This window comes from Poecilia latipinna, unplaced genomic scaffold, assembly GCF_001443285.1.
Source record: "Poecilia latipinna isolate Pla-1442-1.1 unplaced genomic scaffold, P_latipinna-1.0 Scaffold261, whole genome shotgun sequence".
NCBI lineage: Eukaryota > Metazoa > Chordata > Actinopteri > Cyprinodontiformes > Poeciliidae > Poecilia > Poecilia latipinna.
In genome coordinates this window covers 343399-355179 of record NW_015112877.1, presented here as the reverse complement: position 1 = coordinate 355179, position 11781 = coordinate 343399, and the positions used below count along the sequence as shown (strand labels likewise).

The following is an 11781-nucleotide window of genomic DNA, read 5'->3' as shown; positions in this document are numbered from 1 at the left end:
CATCCATCATCCACCATCCATCCATCATCCATCCATCATCCATCGTCCATCCATCATCCATCCATCATCCATCGTCCATCCATCATCCATCCATCATCCATCGTCCATCCATCATCCAACCATCCATCCATCATCATTTGGACCTGAACCGGTCCCTCCAGGCTGGTTGGACTCACCCTGCGTCGCTGCTGTTTCCACAGATTAAGGCATCCTTGGCTCCTTCCACTTTGTAGAAATTATCTGGAAGAGAAGAAGAAGATCAGAGCTCAGAACCGTTTCCTGTTCATCAGAACCGTTTCCTGTTCATCAGAACACTTCTTTCTCCTTCTACTCTCCACCTCATGCCATTGCTGATATGTTAGCTGCCTTCATGTCTCTCTACAGAAGCTGCTCCTGGTCCGACGTTCTGATTGATTAACGTTTTGCTTTCATCGGTACAGATGGCAGAAAGTGGAAACCTGCTGCAAAATGGAAACTTTTACCAATAAGATTCACATCTTTCACTGGAAAACTGTCCCTCACATCCACATGTTATAGAATAAAAGACGAGGCATTGTTTTCCTGAAGTCTCCTGCAGACAGGCCGTCTGGTCCGGGCTTCCTGCCCGTCTCCCGCGGTTACCAGCGGATCAATACGCTCATCAGACCGGCTGTGTCTGTTTGGACCGTCTGAGTGGCCGGCCAATAAAACCCGAACCATTACAGCAAACACGCTTTGTTAAACATTTATTCAACACTTAAACCCGACCACAGGCCATTTCCCTCTGCATTAATACGCCTTAATGCCTGGAGTCTGCCGGTACCAGAGCAGCCCAAACCCACTCAGCAGCAACAGAACCTGACATGCAGGCGCTTTAACTGGTCCAAAACAAAACCAGCGTTTGACCCAGACTGGTGCAGGCGAGTTCAGGGAAATGTTGAGATTAAATAATCTGAGGATGATTAGGAATGAAATGACGGATTAAAGCCAGGTGAAGCGGATCTGGTCTGCGGTTCTGATTGCTCTTCCTCCCTCAGCCGTTTCAGTCGCTGCCATACTGACTGGCTCTCCGTGTTTCAGCCTCTTCTGGGACGTTAATCCGTCCTGTCGTGTTTCCAGCTCCTCTTTCCATGAGAAACATCCAATCTGACAGAACAGTGACAACAGAATTTAAAAGCCCAAAAGTCCAGCAGCCACCACAACAACAGAACCGCAGAAACGGTTCGGTTTGGTCTGGAGGAGATTTGATCGTCTCTGACGTTGGATCTGAAGAGTATTGATCATGTGGACCCGCTACGACAAGAAACATCTTTTAAATTAAAGTATAAATTGGATCTTTAGTCTTTTGTTGTCACAAAAATAATTTGTTCTCATTTATTTTGTAAAAACCAGATAAACACCAAAACTAACAGACATTCAAATGTATTTCAGTGAAAAAATATTTAGTCCAAAAACGTCTTTAGTTATTAAACACAAACAGTTTTATTATTTAACGCAGTATGTCTGAGGTTAGCTATGCTTTAGCTTCATCTCCTTTGGTTTAGCTAGCATAGTGTTAGCTTACTTTAGCTTAGCCTAGCTTAACCTACTTTGTGTTTGTGTCTAGAATATCTATTTTTATTTTTCTAGACTTTCTTGATATTTTTGTTCATATTCTGGTTGAATCATGTGATTGAACATTTTGTTCCTCTGCAGCTGGATGATTTTCACACAGTTATTATAATGCGTAACTATGGCAACAAGATGCTGCTCTTACAACTCGGAGGAGCTTGGCTTGGTTTTTGGATAAATAAAGTATTTTTTAAATTAAACTAAGCTAAACTGCTGGCCTCCATTTGGCTTTGTGTGCCTTAGCTTAGCTAAACTTAGCTAGCCTTAGCCTAGGTTAGCATAGTGCAAGCTAGCCTCATCTTACCCAGATTTAGCTTTAACATTATGCAGATGGAAAATAATTCAGAAACCAATTTAATTACTTAAAAATGAAATATAACACTGTATATGAGACACATTTAACATTTCCTATTAAAACGTGAGCTATGTTTTATTAATTTAATGTTTTTTTTTTTTAGATTCTTATTGTGGCCGTCGGTTTTCCATGTATTTGACGTTACATTGATAATATTTTACTCGCATAATACGTTTCAGCTGGCTGTTATTTTCTCATCAGATTTGACTGAGTCCAGAGGAAACAAAACAAACTGCAGCTTGTAGTTCAGCAGTTAAAGAGCCAGTTTACCAGAAACAGAGAATTTAAGCTAATTAAAGACAAACGATTTGTTGTCCAAAGGTCATCGCAGCAAACGGACGGCTGCTGAAACGGAGGCGAAGCTTCGTCTTCAGAGGAACCGCTGGAGCATCTCTGTTCGCGGCTCCCAGGGAGAACAAACCGGTGTTTGCCTCCACTTCATGGCATCACCTGATGTTCAACACTCATGTTCTTCGTCACCAGATGAATGCATATTAGCACTCGCTCTGACATTTAATAAAAAGATTCATTTTTCCCAAAGAGACCACCATCTGGGAAGATTTCACTGAGCTGCAGAAATGTAGAAAATTGTCTCAACGGGATGCCTGGAGGAGAGCGCCTAATTTCATTCCTCTTTAAAAACTCAAGAGCAGCAAATTATCCTGTCAGGGATGAATAAACCTCTGTCCTGCGCCGCAGCGATTTCATCAGCACAAGATAAATTTACAGGAGAAAATCTGCAGCTTTGACACACACAGCAGGAAGAGTTATCGTCCAAAGTGAATTATCCGGCGGTTTGTTCGTCAGCAGGAAGGGACCAGTCAAAGGACAGCGGTCCAGGTGGTTCTGCCTCATCACTCAGAACCAGTCAGATCATGAGTTTATCAGAACCGCTCACCTGGTCAGACACAACCAGGCCTGCAACCCGACTCAGCACAAGCAAAGCCTGATGTGAAACGTTTGGAGAGAATGTGTTGCATTGATCGGCAGACTGAGGGCTGATCAGGGATCAGTACAGAGGACCGGACCGGACCGGGCCTGACCAGGCTGCACCAGGCCGCACCGCGCCTCTCAGGTTTCAGCAGCTTTTAGGGGTCGATACGGCAACCCGCAGGGGACATTTATTTGTTGTGATGGATGCAGAGGTAAACTGGGAGCGAACATTTAGAAGGTGCATTAGTGAAGAGCAGCGTGTCCCGACATTCACCTTCACTGGAAACTTCAACTGGACTCACTCAACAACTTTCTGTCCTGAGGCGACAGGTTACCCGATTCACCGACCACCAAAGGAACAGGAAGCTGAGGCTGAGGAGCAGGAAGCTGAGGCTGAGGAACAGGAAGCTGAGGCTCAGGAACAGGAAGCTGAGGCTGAGGAACAGGAAGCTGAGGCTGAGGAACAGGAAGCTGAGGAACAGGAAGCTGAGGCTCAGGAAGCTGAGGCTGAGGAACAGGAAGCTGAGGCTCAGGAAGCTGAGGCTCAGGAAACTGAGGCTGAGGAACAGGAACAGGAAGCTGAGGCTCAGGAAACTGAGGCTGAGGAACAGGAAGCTGAGGCTGAGGAACAGGAAGCTGAGGAACAGGAAGCTGAGGCTGAGGAACAGGAAGCTGAGGCTGAGGAACAGGAAGCTGAGGCTCAGGAACAGGAAGCTGAGGCTGAGGAACAGGAAGCTGAGGCTGAGGAACAGGAAGCTGAGGCTCAGGAACAGGAAGCTGAGGCTCAGGAACAGGAAGTTGAGGCTGAGAAACAGGAAGCTGAGGCTCAGGAACAGGAAGCTGAGGCTCAGGAACAGGAAGCTGAGGCTCAGGAACAGGAAGCTGAAGCAGTTTGCCGCTCTGCTGCGTTCAGGAGAGTCAGTCAAACCGTTTACTGGAACAGATGTAGTTTGTCTCTAAATCCAAAATTATTCACATCTCTTCTTTACTTTCACTACGACTCAGAAAGTTCAGCTTTAACATCTTAAAGATAATCTACCAGTCAGCCTGACGTCTCAGCAGCGACAGGAAGGCCGATCTGACCGTTGTCTGCGTAGAAATGACGGAGGCGGCCATGTTTTCTACGCAGACGGAGCAGATCTGGAGAAATGGAGCGAACAGAAGAGGAAACAGCAGCCCTCCCAGGACTGAACGTCCCAACAGAGAACCACCAGAAACCCACCAGCTCCATCTCAGATTCGGGCCTCAGTCTGCAGGTCAAAGGTCACAGTCGGAGGACAAACAAAATGTAAAACAGCACAAACCGATGAAGCTGAGAAGTTTATCTGGAATCCATCGAGTTTGGAGACCAAAAAGGAAAAAAACAGCAAAATCAAAACTCAAACCAACTGTTCAGCTCGGTGGAGGAGGAGTCATGATGTGGGCTCGATTTACAGCCACCAGAACCAGGAACCTTGTAGTCAAAGGTAGCTTAAAACGTAAAGAATTAAGCTGTTTCAATGGCCTAGTCAAAGTCCAAACATGCTGAAAGCCGTGTGGTTTGATCGTTCCTGGAAAGTCAGATTTACTCCATCTTTAAACGTCAGGAGGTGAAAAATAAACAGCGGTGAGTATTTATCTAATAATGACAGAAACTAGTGAGTTACTGACTGATTTAATGTCAGGATGGAAAATCTCAGCTTGACTCATTAAAGTCTTTGTGCTGCGTCTGACCTGGAATAAAAGCTTCCCCAGTGATGGATGTTGGAGAGTCTGTGGAAATATTCAGTCTTTGTTTGGTGTTTACCTGAACGTCTGACCTGATGCTAGCAGCAGCTGGGCCTTTCATTTCCAAAACACTGAAACATTCAGCCTGATAAAAGACCCGCAGGTCAGAGACAAGACATGACAAAGAGTCTTTATTATTCTGTTTCTGGAACCGTTTTCACTGAAATGTTCTGGGAACCTCAGCTGAGAATCTGAATAGCAGTAAAATTATTCAGTGACCTTAATGCAGCCTAAACTCATCACTATGTGAATATTATTCTGGGGATTTTTAATAGATTCAGCCAATAAAATGGTGACAACTGCTTTTATGAGAAGCTAAGAATAATTTAGCTAAACTAAAATAAGACAGCTAAGCTAAGCTATGTTTAGCTAAGCTAATATAAACAAAGCCAAGTAAGCTAAGTTATGCTTTTCATAGTTAAGAAAAGCTTAGCTATGGCAAAGAGGCTAAATTCATCAAAGAAAGTTTAGGCTATGTGATCAACGGAGCCAACACTAGTGACGTTTAGGTATGCTAAGCTAATGTTAAATAAGGTAAGATGAACTAAGATAAGCTGGAGTACACTGAGTTAAAACAATGTTAGCTAACATGGGGAATGTTGATTTGAGCTGAAAAAAGCTTAACTGGGAATAATAATAAGTAAATAAAATACATTAAGCTAATGCTAAGCTAAGAACCAGGCTAAAATAAATCAATCTAAGGTTGTGTCCAAACTCAGGGCTCCATCCTTAAAAAGATCCGGCCTGTTGACTGTCCCGTCCTCCGGCTACCGATAAACACAAGTTGGTAAGTTTTATATTAAACTTATTCTATTATTTTTAGTTTGTAAATTATTTAAATAAATTATATTTTTTACAAAAATATTAAAAGTGACAAAGCCTAATAACATAATAACCGCTGAGCTTTTGCTACAAGAACCAAAACCTTCCCTTCAGCCTGCAATGCATCCTGGGATAGATTCCACCAGGCCTGTGGTTCAAATCGGGAGAAGCAGGAAGTCCGGACGGCCTTCGTCACATCGGCCTGCAGGAAGTTTTCTAAAGTTTTGGGGTTTTTCAACTCGGATGGAAATCGATGTGTTTTAGACTAAATTTACAGATTTTGTTTTCCAATGCAAAAGGTAAATTTAGTGGTTAGTTTTGTGTCACAATGTTGGGAACAAAAAGGTTCTCTGATATAAAACTCATTATTCCTTGAAATTAGGAGCCTTTTATGCCTGATGTAGGGATTAGAGGCCAAAACTCCAAAAATACAGAAAAAAACTATTAAAGTAAAACAAAAAGAACCTTCAAAGCCTGGAGAATAAGAAATACAGAAAATAATTTTAAAGGTAAATGAAAGTTTGGATGGGAAAATAATAAAAAATATGAATCAGGAGAATTAATCTGAACTGTTTGTCCACAAAACCGTCAGTCTGTGTGTGTGTGTGTGTGTGTGTGTGTGTGTGTGTGTGTCCTGACGTCAGCTGCAGCCGCAGCTCCAACCTGACGTTGTCTGGTCCGTTTAGGAAGCAGCAGCATCACAGCTCTGACACACAGAAACATCTCCAGAGCAACCAGCAGCCGTCAACAGCAACCTGGGTCCAACAGGAAGTTCTGATTCCACCGCCCGTCCCGACCCCCCTCACGCCGCAGCGGGCTCACCTTCGTCTTCGATGAAGTCCTTGATGGAGGCCCAGGTCTTGTTATTGCAGAAGAAGGAGGTGTTGGCCGGCAGGCTGCCGTTGATGCAGTGCTCCGTGCTGCGGACGCATTTCTGCCGCAGGTTTCCCATGAAGAGCTGCAGGCCGATGAGGGCGAAGACGCTCAGGCAGAAAACGGTGAGGATCATGACGTCAGCGAGTTTCTTCACCGACTGGATCAGAGCGCCGACGATCGTCTTCAGGCCTGAGGAGCGCCGCGGGGCCAGTTAATACTTTATAGCCGCTTTTAAACCGTAACGTCAAACAGCTAGGCTTGGTAAGCAGCAGGGGAAGATGGCCGCCCTCTGATGCATGTTTAAACACAAACTCAGTGACACGACGGAGGATGAATTTGATCCAACAGGGAACATTTGAGTTTTAGGCTGATTTTCCCTCCTGACAGCCCGGTAGACCTGGTTCTATTGGAACCAAAACTTCACTGCTGTTCATTTCTACTGCTAGCGCTAGGCTAGCATGTTAGCTTTGGTTGCATGTACCCAGAATGCCCTGCGCTGTTCTCCACTTCCTGCTTTTGGAGCGGTCTCTGGTCCGCTTGATGTTCACTTCAACCGAACCGGACTTTCTAGTTCAGGGATGTCCAAAGATGGTACCGGACCATCAGGCGGGAAACAGCCTTAGGGTTTGGATCACTGTTAGGTCAGGATTTTAGGGAGGTAAAACTGAGGGGCGGCCATCTTTATTCAGGCTAATAAACAAATGAAATGATCATGCATCTATATCATGAATAAAAGGATAAATAAGACATTCCTCCTGCTGAAAATCACCAACTTCACCCTCTAAAACTCCTGGAGTTACACTGAGACACAGAGGAAGTTGGTCAGAACAACAGGAACAAACACTGAACACAGACCAGCTGACAGCCGTCCAAACGTTACCATGTCAGAAACTCCTCCGTTTCCAGGGTTTGAATGTTGTTCAGCTGCTTCATCACAAACAGACCTGACCCTGTTTCCAGCGCCTGTTAGCTAATGACTGAAAGCTGTGGTGTTGAGCAGAGCTGTAACAGAACCACAGAGGAACAACAAGGCGCCTTGCTGTTCTGAACCTGACATGCAGAGTGGACACACAGAGGCTCAGAACGACCCGAAACTTCTGCACGGCGACACTACCACCGACTCATTCTCACTTCTGTCCAAAAGGAAAACATCCACAGTCTAATCAGTTTCATTTTATTCTTGATTCAGACAAATCATAAATTAATATCAATGATTAGCATCCAAACTAAACTCAAACGTTTCTGCTTCAGTTTTATGACAGTTTGTCATAAAACCTCCATGTAGAGAAATTCAGCTGGAGGAAACGGATCCATTTGGTTTCCGTTTAAGGAAAACATGAGGAACACACCGACGTCCTGCAGGAAGAACCAGGACTGGACTCAGTATGAGCGGTTCGCTTCCTGCCCACTGGAATTGTGGGAAGGAAAAAAATGTAGGAAATTTTTACGCTCTACTTTGAAATCTCAACCAAACCTGGAGGGTTTCAGCAAGTACTTTATGTTTTAGTAAAGAAAACATCTGACAGAAAGATTCATGAAATGAAGCAGAGAAGTTTGTGAAAATCAACATTTTGTCCAGAACTGTCCTGTCGTTATTTTAAGACATATTTTATGTCAGAAACAATAATCTGGACATCAATAATCCATATAAAAAGTGTTTGTGGGTTTTGCTAATTTCAGCTCAGATTTAAAATCCTTCCTCTGGTTCTCTGCTGTTGGCAGCAAAGCGTTTCTGGCCTCTGCTGTCCACTCGGTGTCAATAAGCGCCTCACGTTTCTGCATACTACCTCTGAGCTAATTTCCAGGAATGACAAAGCAGATAGATGAGCTTCAGTGGGGAGTATGCAGCAGGAGATATGAAACACAGCCACTTATTTCTAGCAGCTCGGCGGGTCAGGAGGGCGGCGCTCCGTCTCCCTCGTGTTCCTCACCTGGGATGACTGAGATGGTTTTGAGCGCGCGCAGCACCCTGAACGTCCTTAAGGCTGACACATTACCCAGGTCCACAAACTCAGTGACATATCTGCAACAAGCCGGGAGACACAAGCACAAAAACAGACACACACAGAAGGATGTGACCACATGGAGCAACGAGCCGACACGCAGGGAGAATCAGAGAGACGGAGATCCAGGCAGAGACAGGAAGAGCTGTGGAGGCTCTACAGCCGCATGAGGAAGGAGAAATCAGACAGAAAAGCTTCACACGATCAAGACTGGAGGAAAATTCACCGCAGGCTGAGAGTTTCATCCTCAAAAATAAATATTCACAGCAGATGCCATCTAACTTTTGTTTGCTTTTGGTATGCTGATCAGATTATTATAGTTTTGTTATTTTGCTGCTGATTTTGTGAGCTAGCAAACCGCTAATTAGCAAGATTAAGCTAAAAGTGTTAGCTCTTTTTTATTTATTTATATTGAGTTAAATGTGTTGGGAAAGAAACATAAGATATTAAAATTTGACAATAAATAAAAATATCCATCAAATATTACAGTTAGCTAACTGTAATTATTATGTTTTATGCTAGTAATTAGCATAAAATCATAGCATATGATGTTCAGTTTAAATGTACCTGCTAGCTTAGACAACAAAGTATTAAACTATATATAAAGGATTTGTTGTTCACTTTTACTTTCAACTGATAACTGCAAAAATATTAAACACAAATATTTAGTATAATACAAACTAACCGCACATATGTAGAATGTGTACAGAATGAAACAAACTGTCTAAAATGATAACATGCTCTTTCACTTGTAATAAATGTTTAATTGTTAACTTAGCTCCCAATTAGCTCATCAGTATTTTATAGCCAATCATTTTATCAGCCTGTTAGCTAGCAAAATGGCTAATTAGCAAAATTCACCTGAAACATTTCTTTGGAATAGACAGATTTAAAGATTTAAGAAACTTTAATACGCATTTTAACTGCAAATAAAAACATTGAATGTGCCGGAAAAATGGCAAAAATAGATAAAAATTCAAGCAAAATTGTGCATTACATGCTAAAATGAATCATCATAAAAATAGAAACATTTTCATTTAAGGATTGTCTGCATAAAAAAATCTGATTTATTACGTATGTGTAACTATTGAGGTAATCAGATTACATTATTTTCTTAGCTACTCGCATTTTATTACATTTTTAGCAAACACTTAATCCAAAAGTTAGCATCACAAAAGCAAACATTTATAGGAGTGAAAGGAAAATTTGTAATAAATTCCAGAGCTAGAGGAATATTTCCTTCGTTCTCCAGCTAATGACCAGGTGCTCAGCTTAGCTTTATCTGACTTTTCCTTCTGTACTGTTCCTTTAAGACAGATCAGGTGACCTGTGACCTCTGACAGGGCGGACAGTGGGGGGAGAGCAGGTAGGCTGGAGCTGCAGGACATGGCAGACACGGACGGACAGCAGATGACGTTCACACTAACTCTCTGGTGCTCTTTGAATGAGCTGCCCATGTCGCCCCCTGGTGGTGAGGCCTTACCTGGGATGACTGAGATAGTTTTCAGGGCTCTCAGCACTCTAAACGTTCGCAGCGCCTGCAGGTTTCCTACTTTGATAAACTCTGTTAACATCCTGCAGGGAGCAGGGCGGTGGTTTCCAACAAACGACAAAAGAAGACAAAGATAAGAAAGTCTAAAGATCCTCTTAGAGTATAATTTCTAAATATTTTGCCTCTGATTGGTCATAAAGTAACGTTGACCTGCAGATCAAAGTTTGAGACATAATGAAGCTACAGCTGTCATGAGAACACGGTGGAGGTCCTGTCATGATCTGGGTCTGGTATCCAGGAGCATTAGTGGCAGTCATTAAACTTTATGAAACAATTATATCATTAAATGTCACATAAAAGGCCAGAACATTGAAAGATATCACACCAAATATCGACTTTATTTAAAACTAAAGTAAAACATGACCCTTCTTGTGGATTTTTCTTATTTTCTCACAAAATGTTTTCTAAATATGAAATTTAAGTCACATTTAGGAGGAATTTACATTTTGAATACTTTGTTATCAAGCAAGTTTTATTTATAGAGCAGTTAGGCTAACATGAGAGTTAGCTTAGCATAGAGGAGTGGCATTATTTTTAAAAATGATTTCAGAAGATTGGAAAATAAAATGATCAAGGTAACTGAAATGTTAATAAGAATATGTTTGAAGAAAAATAAATTAAAATGTATTTTTAAATACTAAGCTATTAAGTTTCATGCTAAGTTTTTCTAAGTATTTTTGTTTATTTTTACATTTGTTATGCTAATGATTGCTAAGTTTATGTTTATCACTTTTCTTGCTGTGTTTTAAAGTGTTAAAAGCCAAACAGTGTTTGTTTTTAAATAGTTGATGGTGTTGAGCTGTGATCTGCTCTGATGGAACCTGTGGAGGCCGGCGCGGCGCGGCGCGGCGCGGCGCGGCACGGCGCGGCGCGGCACGCCGCCGGCCTGTTGGGCCTCAGTTAAGCTCAGTCATCTGATCCTGGAGCTGCTAATGGATCTGCATCCCGGCTCCGATTTCAGCAGGTTTGATGCTGCAGTGATTTAATCACAGTGATGGTGACAGACGGGCCGGTTCCACCGCTCCGTAAGCGACCTGCTGCGTTCCCACGCTTCTCCCCTCCGACCGGTCCGGTTCTGACCGACCGGGTCAGAGCCAACGTTCCTCCATCAGAGGAGGCGTCTCTGAAACGTTTCACTCTGATGGTTACGCTGCGGGTCGGGCATCGATGTGGCGACTCACCGCCTGATCCCAGGCTGCAGCGGATTCCCATCAGTCAGAGACGAGGTCAAAGGTCAGGCTGGGGGAGAAAAAGCCTCAGAGCTGAAGGTCGTTTTATATTTGTCAGCTGAGTTCTTCCTTCTGTTCACTTTCTGCTGAATTCCCTTCAGTTTTATTTTCATATTTCAGAGAATGAGCCAAAAATCCTTTACAGGCCAAATCCCAGAGGAGACGAGAAGATCAAACATGTCTGATCCCCTACTCCAGCAACTCTACTTACAACCAGACAGAGGAGCAGCAAAAGCAAAGGCGGTGGATCAGCAGAGCTAGATAAGAACTGATGGAGTCATCCAGATATTGAGCTGTTAGCATGTCAAAGCAGCCGCAACATTCTTCAGTCAGAGGTGTCTTCATGGAGGTTGTAAGACTGACTGCTACTGGACTGAAGGTGATCTGAGCCCCAACATTTCATTTCTCTTCAGGATAAATTAATTTATCTGAACTCAATTTTTCATCAAAGCATCGTTTAAAGATTAATTACATCAGAAAGTTAAATTTTTCCTGAATCAGTTTTTATTTGCATTATTTTTCCAGTTTCTTCACAATCACAGCTTGATGTGATGCCGGTTCTGATGGTTCTGATGCCGGTTCTGATGCTGGTTCTGATGACGGTTCTGACGGTTCTGATGACGGTTCTGATGACGGTTCTGACGGTTCTGATGA

At 43.0% G+C, this 11781-nt stretch overlaps 1 protein-coding gene across 3 annotated transcripts in view; it reads right to left on the bottom strand.

Annotated features, from left to right (window-relative positions):
* Positions 1-11781, bottom strand: part of LOC106947912 (sodium channel protein type 4 subunit alpha-like) — a 172999-nt gene that overhangs the window by 100654 nt on the left and 60564 nt on the right. For 2 of the 3 annotated variants that reach the window (XM_015033229.1, XM_015033231.1), the window contains exons 7-9: positions 8275-8366; positions 6290-6532; positions 177-240 (exon numbers count right to left, since the gene is read on the bottom strand). In XM_015033229.1, coding sequence (XP_014888715.1) covers positions 177-240; positions 6290-6532; positions 8275-8366 — 399 coding nt within the window. Of the gene's footprint in view, positions 1-176; positions 241-6289; positions 6533-8274; positions 8367-9829; positions 9922-11781 lie in introns of all 3 variants that reach the window. The other variant, XM_015033230.1, reaches the window with a different exon arrangement.